General features: G+C 39.2%; 1 protein-coding gene across 1 annotated transcript in view; it reads right to left on the bottom strand.

The window, feature by feature from the left end:
* The window catches only part of PKP2 (plakophilin 2), a 74,936-nt gene that overhangs the window by 33,069 nt on the left and 24,545 nt on the right, over nucleotides 1-17,322 (bottom strand). Inside the window, exon 5 of the mRNA XM_074357234.1 lies at nucleotides 6,519-6,726. Coding sequence (XP_074213335.1) covers nucleotides 6,519-6,726 — 208 coding nt within the window. The remainder of the gene's footprint in view (nucleotides 1-6,518; nucleotides 6,727-17,322) is intronic.

Raw genomic sequence — 17,322 nt, forward strand, 5'->3', positions numbered from 1 at the left:
TGACCAGTTACAAATTGGGAAAATATGCATGCTAATATGAGACAAAGGGTCAATACCCTTAATATACAGAGTTCTCAAAAATCATTAAAAAATTCAACTACTAGTAAAAAACATTAACCCAAAGCTAAGAGTCCAATATACATAGGAATGCATGTTCTCCAGTAACTAAAGAAATGCAAATTTAACTGCTACTCATCATTTTCTGTGGCTACAGGAGACAAAACCAGAACCAATGAGTGGAAATTCTAGGGAAGGAGATGTTGGCTCACTGAAAGCACAAAGTTCTAAGACAGCGCTGAAGCAAACAGAAGAATCTGATTGTAAAAGATCTGGCACTATTGCTGGAGCCAATAAAAAAGTCTTTTATCAAAATATCAAAATATCCCCAAACTGGAGTGTCAGACGGGACTAGCCGTCTCTCACTGAACTCAAATTTACTAAACCTGATGTCTCAGGATAGATTCCAGGAATTTATAATTAAAAAAAAAATGATTCCCATTTCTGGCACCAGGAAATAAGTGACCCTGAATGTATGTCCCTTTCAGTGATTAGGTTCTATAGTCCCTGATATAATATTCACGGTTTGGGTTTTCATCTGTCTCACTCTTAACTTCTAGTCAATTTATTCATAGAGCCTAAATTTCTACTACTACAGTTCTTTGTTGTAGCTGTTCTATCTGTAATTTTCTATCACTAAGCTCTCATTCTAGCCAAAAAAAAAAAAAAAAAAAAAAAACAGGAAACTGGACTCTGGTCAGGGATATACTTTGAATAATTAGCAATTATAAGAGAGATCATGATAACTGCATTCACTATCCAGAAACTTATTGCCAATTGATATTTACAAGATATAGTTACCTAGTAAAGGGATCTTATAGATATTACAACCCATGTTTTATTGACACTGCCCTCTTCTAGAACTGGAAATAGACTTATTTTGTTACCAAAGAATAGGTTCTTGTCTTGCAAAGAAAAGAACTGAAGAGCAAGGCAAAAAAAAAAAAAAAAAAAAAAAGCCAAATGAACTTATATATAAAACAGAAACAGACTCACAGACATAGAATACACACTTGTGGTTGCCAGTGGGGAGGGGAGTGGGAAGGGATAAACTGGGAGTTTGAGATTTGCAGATACTGACAGGTATATATAAAATAGACAAACAAGTTTATACTGTAGAGCACAGGGAAATACATTCAATATCTTGTAGTAGCTCATGGTGATAAAGAATGAAAACGAATATATGTTGTTATATATGTTGTGCATGTATGACTGAAGCACGGTGCTGTACACCAGACACTGACGCAGCATTGTAAACTGACTATACCTCAATTAAAAAAAAAAAAAAAAAAGAGCAAGGCATAGTAAAGTGAAAGCAAGTTTATTTAGAGAGATACATACTCCATGGACAGAGTGGGGTCCGTCTCACTCAGAAGGGAGAGTGGCTTAGGAGATACAAATTCCATAGACAGAATGAGGGCCAGCTCAGAAGGTGAGAGGGAGAGAGGCCTAGAGGTGCGGGGTGTTTAGTTTAAAGTAAAAGTAGACACACTCCACAGACAGAATGTGGGCCGTCTCAGAAGAAAGAGAGAGAGAAGAGCCACAAGGTGCAGAGCTGTCAGTTCTTATGCGCTCGGTAATTTCATATGCTAATGGAGTGGGAGGGTTACTCCAACTACTTTGGGGAAGCAGTGGGGATTTCCAGGAACTGGGCTGCTGTCCACTTCTTGACCTTTTACGGTCGGCCTGGGAACTGTCATGGTGCCTTTGGGTGGGCCATGGGCTCAAGGTCCACTGGAAGTCAAGTCTTCCGCCATCTTGGTCCTAACCTGTTCGCCCTGTCCTCAATGGCTGTGTCCTTCCTTCAGTGGCTGGGCCCTGCCCTCTTCCTTCCGGTCTCAATTTAACTAAACCCCCATAAGGTTTAGGGAGCAAAACTTGCAAATTTTATGATGAAATGAATCCCTATCTTCAGAAGTAGGGTCGGAGGAGGAGGAGGACCAGGAGGAGGACTGGCTCTTTTTAACCTTGTTTTTCCAAATGATCACAGAGCAGGAGGAATATATTTTTACAGTTTCCCTTGCACAAATACACTCCTCCTTTCACCTAACTTTTGTCAGTCTTACCTGGAATATCACATTATTGCAAAGGCCATTTATTTGAAGCTATAAATAAATCCAAGGTAACTTGCTGCACCATTATAAATACAGAATAAAATAATGTACACTTTAAGAAGGTGCATAATGAGCATTTTATATAATAAAATGTTCTCAGCATTTTATGAAAATACAATCCAATTAAATATTTCCATAAAATATACAGAGGTCTATATGCATTTTCAACAAATTCCATTGACAATCATCCCGACTCTTCCTTATGCAATTTGCAGAAGAGGGACGAATGATCCCCTACCTTATTATCATGACCTGTTTTAACTCCAAGCAGAGCCCTACTCACTCGAGCAAGTGCTCACTATTGAGTCACCTTAAAGGTGAACTTCTGAGACCACTAGGTACTGTTCTCATTTCCACTCAAGTACCCCACCACACTCACTCGGCAAGGGAGGGGGGGCATCTCATGGGGGGAAAGTCTTAATGATCCTCAAGTCTTTTCATCTGAAGGGAAGAGCCCCCCCCCAGGCTGGTACTGAAAACGCAGAAAAATTACGTGAGTTGACCTTCTTTCCCAGCAAATAAAGCTCTGGTACTGAACTTCTTATGCATATACAGAAAAAGATGGTTTATTTTTTCACATCTTGGCCAGAAATGTCAGGGTCTTATCTGAAAACACACCTAATTCTCTTATTTGTCTGTAATCTAGACAGTCCCAGGCCGTAAATCTCTTTTTTATATTTGGTCAGACACCCACAGCTGTTGAGAAACTTACATGAGACCACAGTTGTTACTGGAATAATATACTGGATGAAATAAGTGGCAATTTAACATTAAAAAGGTGCAAAGGCAGTTCAGAGAAGCCTCTTCCTTCAAAACTGTGCTGAGAGGAGGAGGGGGGCTGAAAGCATAGTAGGATGGTCCTTGAAAATGCTTCAGGGAGAAGTGATATTTGAGCAGCTTTTGAAGAACGAGAGAGTTTACCAGGTGGTCTAGGTGTGGAAAAGGGTTCCACTCCAAGACAACGGCAGAGGCAAAGATATCAAGACAGAAGGGCCACAGGATAGACCAGCAAATTCTTTAGGACTTCAGAGCCAGGGCTAGAGGGGTATGAAAGGAAACATTCTCCAATGGTCACCAGACTCATATCATAAGATCTCTGGGTAGGATGCTACAGAGGACGGACTTTAACTTATAGGTAATGGGGAGCATAATGGGACAATATTTTCCTTTTAGAAACAAATCACCAGAAGCAGAGTGGTGAACCAAGGCAGTGGCAAGAGGAAAGACAGGAAAAGGCTGAAGAGGGGCAAGGGAGAGCTCTCTGATCTGAGATTCTCAAAGACAAGCCTCTTCCCAGAGAACCGTAAAAATCAGTCACTCTCTGCCCCAAAAGCAGTCGGTGTGAGCCACTTCGATACAGCGAAACAAATGCTTAGGTGACACTGGGTTCAAATCTGGGCTTTCCTCTTTGCTAGCTATGCAACCTTGGGTGACTCATTTAACCCCCTGAGCCTCACACTGAGCATATGGAAACAGTCAATAATACCGTTAGCTGACGGAGCCGCCAAGAGGAACAAAGATAGAAAAATGGAAACTCTTAGCTTATGACTAGCACATAACAGGGGCTCAATAAAAAGATGTTTCAGAAATAGCCAAGAAAAGATTCACATATAGGGTTACTTGCTTTGTGTTCCTGAACAAAAACATAAATGTCAATATCAAGTCAACAATTTATTTCTGAGGCTCAGAAAACACTTATTTAGTTGCTTCTTTTAATAGAACCAAAGGAAGTTATTTAGAAGGATTTGTATCAAACATTCAAATATCAACTCAGTTAACATGTAATGAACCCTTTCTGGTAGGGATGTTTGCTTTTACTAGAAATCCTGGGAACTGCACCATCAGCCGCCATTCATCAGCTCCGCAGATATATCTAAGGATGACTGAACGGCTTCTATGGCATCAACACCACAGAACATTCTCTGTCCTTCGTTTCCTACTCCTTATACAAAAAAAGAGGAAGTTCATAAACAATAAATAGTCTCCTTGACACACACCCACACACCCTCCCAAGCTTTCTAGCTACCGTTCACCCCGACCTCAGTCACTCTATGACCCAAGTTTCCTCGAAATGACCAGCAGCTTCTCTGCTTAGTCACGTTCACTTTGCTGGGAATAACACTGATCCTCCTTCAAAACGCCAGCCCAAAGCCTTTCCCTCTTTTAAGGTCCACAGTGAAATGTATCTCCTTCGTGGAGTCCTCTTTGACTGTAAAACAGGAAAATTGGTTTGATTCTCTTTGTGGTTCAATACTGTATTTTAATGAGGAAAACATTGGGTCCTAACTGTGAGGTTTGGTTGCTAATTTTTTTTATGCCAACCACCACAGAATTGTTTATGTTTTATTTAGTAGATGGAGAATAAAGTCTACAATAAAGTCTCTCTCTCTAGACTGTGATTCACCCCTCAGCACTTGAAGGCTGCTCTGTAAATGCTGGCTGAATGAAAGGATGAATGAATGAATGAGTGAGATCACTCTTAATTTCTGTAGGTATTTTAACAGAAGTCATGGATATGAAAGGAAGTCTCTTGTGGGACATGACAGCATGCTGGGTGGAAGGGCAGGATGTTGTAACCCTTCATATAGTTTTACAAAATTAAAATACATCAAAACAGAAAAAATGTGGTATTTTGAGACGTAAATGGGTAGAAAATAGCATGATAACATTTTTAAAGAAAAAAGAAAACTGCTCTATTATAAAGAACAGTAGAAGTGCAACGTAAATTCAATTCAATTTGAAACAATAGTTATGGAGTACCTCATTTAAGTAAGTATGGACACTGTTGAGATAGGAGGGGAGGAGGCAGGGCACAGTCATTAAAGGAATGACACAGCGACTGAAGGTTCAGCCCCCTGACCTTGAGCTTCATTGCATGTTCACTGTAATACACAAACACGCCAAACGGCGTTCCCATGGGCGCCATGATGCTTCCAAGGCTGACCACGAAAGGTCAGGAAGTGGGCGGTGGCCCAGCTCCTGAGACTCCCAGCCCCTTCCCCAAGGTAGCTGGAAGAACCTCTCCCCGGTTAGCACACGAAGTCATGGAGCCCACAGAAACTAACCGCCCCGCATGGTGCCAGTGGAATGTGTGTCTTCTAGGCCTGTCACTCTGTTCTGCCTTCAGAGGCAGCCGGCACTCTGTCTACGGAGTGTGCATCTCTCTCTGCATAAATCTACTTTCAGTCAACTGTAGCTCACTCTCGCATTCCTTCCTGCGTGAAGCCAAGGACCCTCACTTGGCGGGGTGCATCCCAGGGACGCGCCCGAGACTTGGGACGCAACCACCCTCCGGCGCTCCGTTCTCCTGTGTCATCCCTGTAACTATTACCATTAAACAACAACAACAACAACAACAACAACAACAACAACAACAACAACAACAAATTCATATATTATAAAGGGTTAACTTCTTTGAACCTTAATTTCCTCATCTGTAAAACTGAGATTTAACACCGGACAACACCTAAAAATACCTCAGAACCTAAGGTTTTTATGATAATAAATTAAAAATATCTATCACTGGGGACACCGAAGCTACTTAATGAAAGTGTCCCCAAGGCAACACCACTGATGACCACTCTCGGGAATGCTTCTTGTGCTGTTTGTAGCGTGTTCAGGGAGCTTCAGCGGAGATCTGATGAACTATTTTCATTTCATTTTCAATGAACCATTTGTCTCCCCCACCACATGCACTATTCGTTTAAGTGGAACCGCGTCTCCCTTCTCCATGCTTCAAGGGCCATTAAAACCACTGCTTTAGTTCTAGCCAATTATTATTTTATTTTTCTAATCTATGGGCAGAAAGGACTTATTTATTTGCTCAAATCAGTATTTGAACAGAAATATGAAGTGGAGAACTGGAAAACATATCCAGTCCTGCTTTTCTTCTTTTTTCGGGGGTAGAGAGACTGGTGAGCTAGGAAGTTGGTATTGAGGGGAGTCCAGGTGATGGAAGGTGCATAGAATTTCTAATTAATATTAACTAGGGGGGAGGGTATAGCTCAGTGGTAGAGCGCATGCCTAGCATGGACAAGGTCCTGGGTTCAATTCCTGGCACCTCCATTAAAATAAATAAATAGACCTAATTACTCCCCCCTCCCCCCAAAACAACAAAAAATTAACCAAAAGCCTCAGAATAATTTCTCCTTCGGGAAAAAAAGGGAATTCGAACTTGACTTGAATCTCGGGTCTAAGCCAGCAGTGATAATGTTCCTTGAAAGCCAGCCCTCAGGTAACAACGAGCCCATGGATCGTCTGTTCCAGGAAACTTGAGAAAAACAGGCGACATAACGCATCTGGCTGAGACGCACTGTGCCATCCCCCGTGGCGCTCAGCAAACACTACCTGTTATTTGCTTCTTAGTCTCCAAGTCTCTGGTTTGCTTCAGCACCTGGAGCAGCTGACGGACTCCGCCGAGTTCAGCTACCTCCAATTTGTTGTCATTGTCTTCAAACACCAAGTTTCTCAAGGCTCCACACACGGCTCGCTGGACGTCTTCATTCTGAACTTTCAGGAGCTGCAGGAGCTTGGGGATGCCGTGAAGCTGATTAACCTGGGGATGAAGTGGATGCACACTTCAGGTATTTATTCTTTTTGACGCGGCATTAAAGATACTCAGTGTAACATGAACGAACAGATGAGTTCACTGATTTTGGTGATAACTCTCATCAATCAATGTGTGGCACAGCCTGGGACACTCAGTGCACAAGATACCCCTGCTGCAAGGCAGTATCTCTCAAGGAGCTTACAGTAAAGCTGGGAAGAGAAGACAGAAACCCATGAGAAAACTGAAGGGCAAGGTTAAGTGACAAGCAGTGGATAAGTGATAATTAAGTGGACAGAAACAGTGAAATGATTAAAGTCTTAATCATTATAAAGATGAAGAGAACTGAGAATAAGAGGAATAAAGAAAGTTTTATGAAAGAATATCATATTACAGTGTTTTTTCCAGAACAGAACTTTACAATTACTACAAACTGAATACGAATTACCTTCATCAGTAGCAGAAATAAAAATGTATTCACCAAGGCAACTGTAGTAGCAATGCAAAACTTACCCTAAACGCAAGCTGTTTTTCTTTCTTATTGAGATATAATTGACAGTTAACAGTGTATTAGTTTCAGGTGTAAAACATAATGATTCAGTATCTGTATATATCGTGAAATGATCATATCTATTTAACATCCAGCACCACGCATAGTTACAAATTTTTTCTTATGATGAGAACTTTTAAGATCTATTCTCTTAGCAACTCTCAGATATCCAACACCGTATTAGTAACCACAGTCACCATACTGCATGTTATATTTCCACGAATGTAATTCCCAGTGTATTTTCAAACTGGAAAAATACAAACTATTTTTATGATCAGTTGCTTTGAGTATTTAAAAACATTTAAATAAGTTATGCAAGCAGCTTAATAACACAACTTTATACTTTTTAATGTGCTATTTTAAAAATATTTCTTCTATATAAATATGCAGGAAAGGGCATGTTATTAGAGAAGAAACCAGAGGGTCAGAACTAGGAACAGAAAAGAAAAGCAGATGTGAAACTCTGAAACCTATGGCTGTTTGAGAAGAGGACAAATAATGACAGTCTGAACAAGGTGACTTTGTGTTTTGTGCTACAAATGTTATCTGAAGAAATCAGGAGATGGACACAGCATTTCCAAGGAGAAAGGTTAAGTTGTAGACTGAGGGCTTTCTTTCTCGCAGGCTTCCATAAGCACCTGATTAAAATTTTTTTTAACTTGGTAAGAGCTTTTGGTAAAGATCTCAGTCATTTTCATCATCTTAATGCAGAAATTTTTAGCAATGAAGTTGCCCTGAATGAGCGTAAGTTTTCCATTCAGATGAAGTTCATCACTTATGAATGACGCTCTAATTGCACGACGGGTCCCCCTGAGGGGAGAGCTGCACTGAGGTCCACTGGCACATTTTCCCACCTTCTATGTATAGACAGATAAATGGAATTTAAGACAGTGTCTCCCAGTCTTACCTTTACCTTTGTTAGGATTAGGGAGGAGACTAGCAAGTCAGGAATAAATGCTAAAGCTGTTAAGATAATCTAAATAATAAAAATAATAACAAAATAATAACAATAACCACAATAATAATAAAAAAACAAAAATAACAACGCTTCCTTCCACGTCGATCATTAGGAGGGGTTGGTTACACAGTGTTACGAGTTTTATACACAGTATCTTACCAGTAGCTTGCAAGAACCTTAAGAGGAAAGTAGTCTTTCGGTCTCTTTACGATGCCACTGGCAGCAATAGGGAAGAAGACTTCCACTTTGGCTCCTTTCCGAGGAGACATTGGTAGAAGAGGAAACAGTCAGGAGACTGGTTACAGCAACTTTGTTGGGCTTATGTCTAAAGCCATTCTGACGTAGGAAAATGCTAATGACAGCTGCCAACTAAATCTGGCCCAACAGACCACCTACTTGATCGCTTTGTCTATTGCTATTACTACACTTCCTTCAAAGTAGAAAGACACAATTTATTTGAAAACAGCCTGTAACTCATGTGTTCCCCTAATTCTGTCAATTTCTGTTTCATAGTTAGGTTTTATGATGGTCGAATTCATACTCTATAAACTTCATAAATGCCAGCTAGACTAGAGAAATATTTTATTACTTCATTTATAACTTAGAATTTGTAAGTTGTCTTCTTCAAAATATGACGCGAGATGGCCTACTGGCCAAACCGCGTTTCCAGCTGTGACGACGGCAGGAGCGAGAAGCGGCGGGTGGAAGCCTCCACTGCCCTGCCCGGGGGGGGGGGGGGGGGGGGGGGGGCGGGGCGGGGGCGGGGGGAGCGGGGAGGGCGGGGCGGGGGGGGCCGGCTTCTGCTCAGCGCCTTCTGACTCGTCCCCTCGCCCTGCTCCCCTTTACCCCCTTGGCTTCCAGCATCTGCTCCAGTCTGGAAAGAAGGCACTGCAGACATGCCGGGCTCAGATAAATGCTGAAGTCCTGCTCCAGCTCTGCTCACGGTGGAATCTGACTCCCTAGTGTCTGGCACCTGCCCCACATTAAAAATAAACTTTAGTTATTTTATCCATTTTATCAAATAGATAGAAGTCATATCAAACGCAAGAAGGTGATGACGTCCTCCTCACTGCCCACAACTGGGATAGTTGGTAATGACTCCTCTGCACGTTAAGTACAACATCAAATGCGCTGTTCTTGTCCCTTTAAATTCAGGGAAATGAGTGGGACCAGAGAGGCTGCGTGTGTTCCTGCGATGCTCAGTCCTCAGGGGATGTGTCCCCTCTTCAGGGAAAACAAAAAATCTAGACTAACATGAATGTCTCGGGACTTCAAAAAAGCTTCATTTGAGCTGGTTTCTAAATATATGATAGGGCAGAATTATATATTAGAATTTTAACTTTCTCCTTGATTATTCTGATTCTCTTCCCCGCCACCTCCAAGAGAATTAAATGATGAGGGGTTCTGGTGGCCAATAAGTAGAGGGAACAGACCGACTCTGCCGGCCCAGGGCTCCCTCATGCCCTGGGCCCTTTGCTCTCACATCCTCTCCTGTCTGGGCTGCTTGGGCCCCTCTGCCTTTCTTCTGGCAGAGCCCTACTCATTCTGCATAAGCCAGCTCTAATGTCGCCTCGTCTGTGAAGTGTCACTCCCTTTCTCTCCTTTCCCTCCCATTAGAATTAACCATTCCCTGGATGGGGGAGCGTATGGCTCAGTGGTATAGTGCCTGCCTAGCATGCACAAGGGCCGGGGTTCAATCCCCAGTACTTCCATTAAAAAAAATAAAAATAAAAACAAATAAAACTAATTATCTCTCCCCCTTCAAAAATTTTTAAAAATTTTTTAAAAAGAATTAATGAACAGTACATACATGCAAATTAAAAAAAATATGTGCAGTAAAAAAAAAAAAAAAGAATGAGCTATCAAGCCATGAAAGACATGGAAGAAACTTAAAAGACATTATTTAATGAAAGAAGCCAGTCTGAAAAGGCTACAAACTATGATTCCAACCAAATGACATTCTGGAAAAGGCACAGGTACAGAAGCAATAAAAAGATCGTGGTTTTCAGGGGTTTCGGGAGAGGGAGAGAGGGAGGAATGAATAGATGGAGCACAAGGGATTTTTAGGGCAATGAAATTATTCTATATGACACTACAGTGGTGGCTAAATGTCATTATGCATTTGTCAAAGCCCACAGAATGTACAACCTCAAGAGTGAACCTTAGTGTAAACTATGGACTTTGGTTGACAATAACGTGCCCATGTTGGTTCATCGATTGTACCAAACATGCCACACGGACGAGGGATGTTGAGGGTAGGTGAGTATGTATGTGTGGGTGGGGAGGGCTGTGTGCAAACTCTCTGTATTTTCTGCTCAATTCTGCTGTGAACCTGAACCTGCTCTAAAAAATACAGTCTATTAAAAAAAAAAAAAGAATTAACCACTCTTTGTAAATTGCTTTCAAGAAGGCAATTGGCCTTATGTGTCAAAAACTTTAAAAAATAATGACTTCTAGTAAACTTTGTTAGAAAATAATTTGAAATGCAGATACAGATTAACACAGTAATAGCAGCTACATCATTTATAATACTGAAAAGCAAGAAGCCATAAATGTCCAGTGATGAGGGAAGGCTGGCTAATGATTAACCGTCACATGCACATATACTCAGGTATCCACAACAGAGACAGGTATTTGAGCTGACAGACATCTTCCTAGTCGTACAGCTCCCTCATCAGTCAAACGGGGATTGTGTGAGATTAGCAGCTGTGCGCTGGGCCCAGACTAGTTACTCAACACATGGTAGTTACTACTATCACTATTAATATGTCACTGTTAAAATGAAGTTTACAACATATTTTTAATGTTATGAGAAAATGCTTGATGTAATGTTACTGAAAAAAGTTGAATAAAATATCTATGCATTTCCACTCACAGACATAAAGAAGGGAATGGACTGGGGAGTCTGGCAGAAACGTGAGGCTATCATGTATGAACGGGACCTGCTACTTTGTATTTTTTTAAAAAAACAACAAGCATGTATTTATGCATGCTTTTAAAAATCAATACAAAAAAAATCCCCATAAACAAAGCCACATATTCAATTTGATTACACCTATGTATATATATGTATTAAAAAATCAGAGAGCAAAACCAAAATGAGAACAATAGAGGACCTGTGGGGTTTTTTCCTTTGTTCTTTCTTAATTTCTCAAATTTCTTATAATGAATTTGTATTAGTTTTATAATAAGATCTTGCAAGACCATTACGGCAGTCACTGCTTTGGTGATGAGATTTCAAGCAGGCATGGAAATAAAACCAACTTAAGAAGGGTTTTGCAGATTAAATTACGGAATTTGTCTTCTATAACGCAGGAAAGCAGGGCAGCTACTGGAAAGGTCCTGCTGGGTGCTGTGAGGAGACTGGATTAGGAGTGGATAAGAATGGAGGCAGAGAGATTAATTAGGAAGCAGCTGGATTAATAGAGATGATGGTGACAGGGATCAGCATAGCATCACTGAGTAGGGAGGGAAAGATGTAGGTAGATTCAGGACACTTTTAAGAGCAGCATTAATAGGACTTGAATCTGCACAAATACGTAAGGAAAAAAGAAGGTTCAAGATCTCTGGGTTCAATATTCAATATCTTGTAGTAATTTATAATGAAAAAGAATATGAAAACAAATATACGTTAAGTATATGTATGATTGAACTAGTATGTTGTACACCAGAAATTGACACATTGTAACTGACTATACTTTAATTAAAAAAAAAACACACAATGAAGTCTCTGGGTTCATATTTTGGTGTCCAACCACCTGGGTGAACTACCACTCACTCACAGAGGAAACAATTGCTGAGTTACTATCATGGGGCAAGTGCTGCACCATTATCGGACTGCATTCTCACAGCTCTTTACAGAACTATTACTTCCATTTCATAGGTAGGAAAGCTGAGGCTCAGAGAGGTAAAATACGTTGCCCAAGGTCACCCAGGTTATCAGAGTGCCGGGATTCACAAGCAGCCCCCACTGACTCCTGAGAGTCCATGCTGAAGCCTCCCAACCCAGCAGAAAGAGTAAGTTTAGAAGGAGGACTAGAAAGCAGAGAAAAAAGAAAGCAAAGAAGACAAGTGTTCATTTTTTAGATAAGCTGGTACTGAGTTCAGTGGGATGTCTAGGAGATAGAGGGACATGTGGTTCAGAACCCAGGGAAAGATACGTGCTGGGGATGCTGAGTGACCAGCACCGAGATCACACATCGGTGGAAGCCAGAGAAGCAGACGTGGGCAGTCAGGAGACGGTGTCAAATAAGAACAGTCCCAGGAAAGCATCTAATGAACATAAACATTTCAGGGACAGGTTGAGGATAATGTTTCTCTTTTACAGAGGAAACTTGAAGGAGCCAAAGAGACAGGGAAAAAAAACCAAAACAAAACACACAGGAAACTCTGGGCCAAAAGAAGACTTTCAAAAAGCAGTGAGGGGTTGAAAATGTTAAATTCTGAGTCTTAACCAAATAAAATAACGATTGAAAAGATGTCACAGGTTTTAAAAGTTTATGATTTCAAATTCTGACCTTCATATCTAAATTGTAATTGTTTTTTATATACAAATTTAAAATACTATACTACCATGCTTAATATTAATGGAATTTTGTTAATGTTCTGGGGTTATAATATCACGATGTTATACGTGATGTTATATGTGACTTTCTATCACGCACATATGTGTCTAGGTTTCATACAGTTTTCATGTTTCATTATTTTTAAAACTAGCCTTTGTTCTAGCTTCATCACTAAGTAAGAGCTAAGAAGGCAGCACGGCTATGTGTAAGCAAAATGATATTTATAATCAAATTAATAATTTAAGAGAGAGTGGAAATCTAGTCCACCTTGGTTAACAAAAGAAAATTTCATGTAACTCCACATTATAAAATGAAAGCATATATATGATAATGCCCAGTTTTAAAAACTGGGAATAAAAAGTGATTGGAACATTTATCTGATTTAGCACCAAAGGACTCATATTAGCCCAATTCTCTTTACCTCTATGGATAAAGAAGGTTTATTACTATAAATATATTGTTTTTAAAAATCCTTACTTATTTTTTCCACGGAGTAAACACAGACAAAGGGTCAGTGAGAAATACCCAAGAATTATTAACTTTTAAAACTAAAAAACAGATGTAAGGGACAGGTCTTTTAAAGCAATAGCTAAAATACAGGTATCATGAAGAAAAATATTGATAAATTTACTTCATAAGGATTTTTAAATCCTGCATAATAAAAGAGATCATAAGCCATGTTAGAAAACCACATCGTCACATATGCAGCAATGGATTAACACGCAGCATAGGTAAAGAACTCCTACAAATAATCAAGGAGACACACATCTTAGGAAAAATAGTCAATGAATAAAAAAAATGATAATTGACTGAATAAAGACAAAGTCAAAAATACATATATACCCAAAGGTGCTCAAGCTTCATGAATAATTAAAGAAAGGCAAGTGAAAAAAATTGGTCGAAGGTCTTTTGTCTGACTTAATTGATCTGCAGGATTAATCACATTCTCTCTTTTTTTTTAATAATTTTTTTTTAATTGAGGTCTAGTCAATTAACAATGCTGCGTCAATTTCTGGGGCACAGCACAGTGCTTCAGTCATACATGAATATACATATATTTATTTTCATATCCTTTTTCACCATAAGCTACTATAAGATATTGAATATACTTCCCTGTGCTATACAGTATAAACTTGTTTATCTCTTTTATATATACCTTTCAGTATCTGCAAATCTCAAACTCCCAGTTTATCCCTTCCCACCCCTCTCCCCCTGGCAACCACGAGTCTGTATTCTATGTCAGTGAGTCCATTTCTGTTTTATATATAATCACATTCCCTTTTCCCTCTGAGATCTACTGGTTTTGAGTACTACCAAAGCTAGTCAGTGACTAGGTTAGACTTTGCACTCCTATTTCTTCTAGTTTACCACGCACAACTTAGGCTTCTTACCCAATGCATTTATGTCAACTGGACTTGTTATTATAATTATGTCATTCATTTACCTAGTCTAAAAAATGAATAAAATATCTTGATTGTGGTGGTGGTTTCATTGGTGTATACATCTATCAAAGTTCATTAAATTATACATCTGAACTATGTGTAGTTTATTGTACAGGAATCATACTACAATAAAGGTGTTAAAACTTTTTTTAAAAAGGAGAAAGTAATATATATAAGTATGGAAGAAGTTCTGTCTCTCTGAAAACTCACTTGAACACTTTAGAAAGGCTAGCGAAAGGTGAAAAGCTTTAAAAAGCTCTGTAATTAGTTGTGGAAGAAATTAATATAAAAGACTAGGTAAAATGTAAGAATCTAGAAGAACATGAACTCAAATAAATAAATTACTGCCATTAAGTGCTCATTTCACTTTAAAAAAACTTAAACTAAAAGTGGCAAATGATACATGATGGGCAGAGGTTACATATGAAAGACAATGACAAGCTCTCTGGATGTGCATGTGTCTCATTTTAAATAAAGATTTTCTCTGTAACTGATTAACTGACCAGTCTAGATTTCAAAAAATAGGAAAATTTCTACTATAAAGAGGTATCTTTCTTTCTGATTCTAAGATTAGCAAAAATGAACAATAAAGAATCATACCTTGTGGTAGTAACGGTTACTGCAAATAGGCACTTTGACACCATGCTGGTAGGACTGTAAATCTGTGTAATTCGGGGGAGGATTTATAGGAAGTTATTTATCAAAATTAAAAAATGATCCAGTAGTAATGAGAACTGGATTTACCTACATCCGAGACAATTTTAAAAACCAGACAAAACATACAACGGTTTCAATAATTGGACACGATGCAGTGATGGACAGCGATCCCTAAAAGATGGAGAAACCAGTGAGGAGGGCCTACTGCTGCAGCAGATCGTAGTCCAGGAGAGTCCCAGGCTGCGGTGTGGGGAGGGAGAACCTAAGTGGGATTCAACAAGCAGAGCTGAGGAGACAGAGCGAAGAATCCGAGAACAGAGAGGCTAGTGTATGCAGGGAAGAGCGCCAGGGAGCAAAGAGGTGCACAGAAAAAGGCCTCCTGAGATCTGCAGCGGGTCCCATCTGCATTCAGCAGAGTATTAATTAGTACATCTGTGTGAAGAAGCTGCCTGAAGCCAGGGAAGTAACTGCCTAAAAGGAGTTACAGGAACAGCCCCTCATGCTCACGAAGGCCCAGGAGCGGTGGGATCAGCCAGCCAGAAAACCTTGTCACTCACTGGGGCACTGAGTAGAGTCCTCAGAAGTGCCTTGCCTTAAGAAGTGGGGGCTAATTAGCTCTTGAATAAACGCTGCTCTGGTCCCACCTAACAAATCTTAAAAGCAAGATTTTAAAGAAGTCAAACTGTCTGCAAGTAACTTAACTGCGTCCTTGAGTTTAACCAAATATTAGCACATCTAATTCAAAAGTACAAAAGCACATCATGACCAAGTGGGATTTTGCACAGGAATGGGGGTAACAGTTACAGATTAATCGAAGTAATTCACCATATTAGCAAAATTAAAATGAAAGCCATAGAACCATTTCAATAGATGAATAAAAAGCATTTGATAAAATTCAACAGCCATTCCTGAGTAAAAAGGAAAATCCATTAAATTAGGGATAGAAGGGAAGTTATTCAACTTGATACAGTGATTTATGAAAAACCTTCACCCACAACTATATCATACTCCATGGTAAAAAGCTGAAGTTTTTCCTTGAAGATCAGAAACAAGACAAAAATGCCCACTCTCACCACTTTTACTCAATATAGTATTGAAATTCCTAGCCAGAGCAATTAGGCAAGAAAAATAAATAAAAGGCATACAAATCAGAAAGGAGTAAGTAAAACTGTCACTATAGCAGATGACATGGAATTATATATAGGAAACTTTACAGACTTAACAAAAAACTGTTAGAACTAATCAACAAATTCAGTAAAGGTGTAGGATACAAAACCAATATACAAAAATAAGTTGCATTTCTACATACTAAAATAATGAACTATCAGAAAGAGAAATTAAGAAAACAATCCCATTTACAACTACACCAAAAAGAATAAAGTATCTAGGAATAAATTGAACCAAGGAGGTTTTGAAAGACCTTGTATGCTGAAAATTATAAGACATTGATGAAAGAAACCGAAGAAGCCACAAATAAATGGAAAGATATTCCACGCTCATGGACTAGAAGAATTAATATCATTAAAATGTCTATACTACCCAAAGCAATCTCCAGGTTCAATGAAATCCCTATAAAAATTCCAATGGTATTTTTCGTGGAAATAGAATAAGCAACTGTAACACTTATACAGAACCACAAAAGACCCTGAGCAGATAAAGCAATCTGGAGAAATGGCATCATGTTTCTGGAGGTACCATGTTTCCTTGATTTCAAGCTATAATGAAAAAGCTACAATAAAACAGTATGATATTGGCATAAAAACAGACATATAGATCAATGAGACAGAATAGAGAGCTCAGAAATAAATCCACACATAATGAACAATTAATTTATGACAAAGGAGCCAAGAATACAAAATAAATGGTTTTGGGGAAACTGCACAGCCACACACAAAAGAATGAAACTGTACCACTGTCTTACACCCTACACAAATATCAACTAAAAATGTTTTAAAAACTTGAACGTAAGACCTGAAACCATAAAACTCCTAGAAGAAAACATAGGCAAAACATTTTCTGACACAAATTGTAGTAATGTTCTCCTAGGGCAGTCTACCCAGGCAACAGAAATAAAAGCAAAAATAAACAAATGGGACTGAATTAAGCATATAAGCTTTTGCACAGCAAAGGAAACCATAAACAAAACAAAAAGACAACCTAAAGAATGGAAGAAAATATTTGTAAATGATGCAACTGACAAGGGCTTAATTTCTACAGTATATAAACAGCCCATACAACTTAATAACAAAACAAAAAGAACCAAACAACCCAATCCAAAAATGGGCAGAAGACCTAAACAAGCAATTCTCCAATGAAGACATACACATGGCCAATAGATACATGAAAAAATGCTCAACATCATTAATTATCAGAGAAATGCAAATCAAAACTACAATGAGGTATCACCTCACACCAGTCAGAATGGCCATCATT

This window comes from Camelus bactrianus, chromosome 34 (assembly GCF_048773025.1).
Source record: "Camelus bactrianus isolate YW-2024 breed Bactrian camel chromosome 34, ASM4877302v1, whole genome shotgun sequence".
NCBI lineage: Eukaryota > Metazoa > Chordata > Mammalia > Artiodactyla > Camelidae > Camelus > Camelus bactrianus.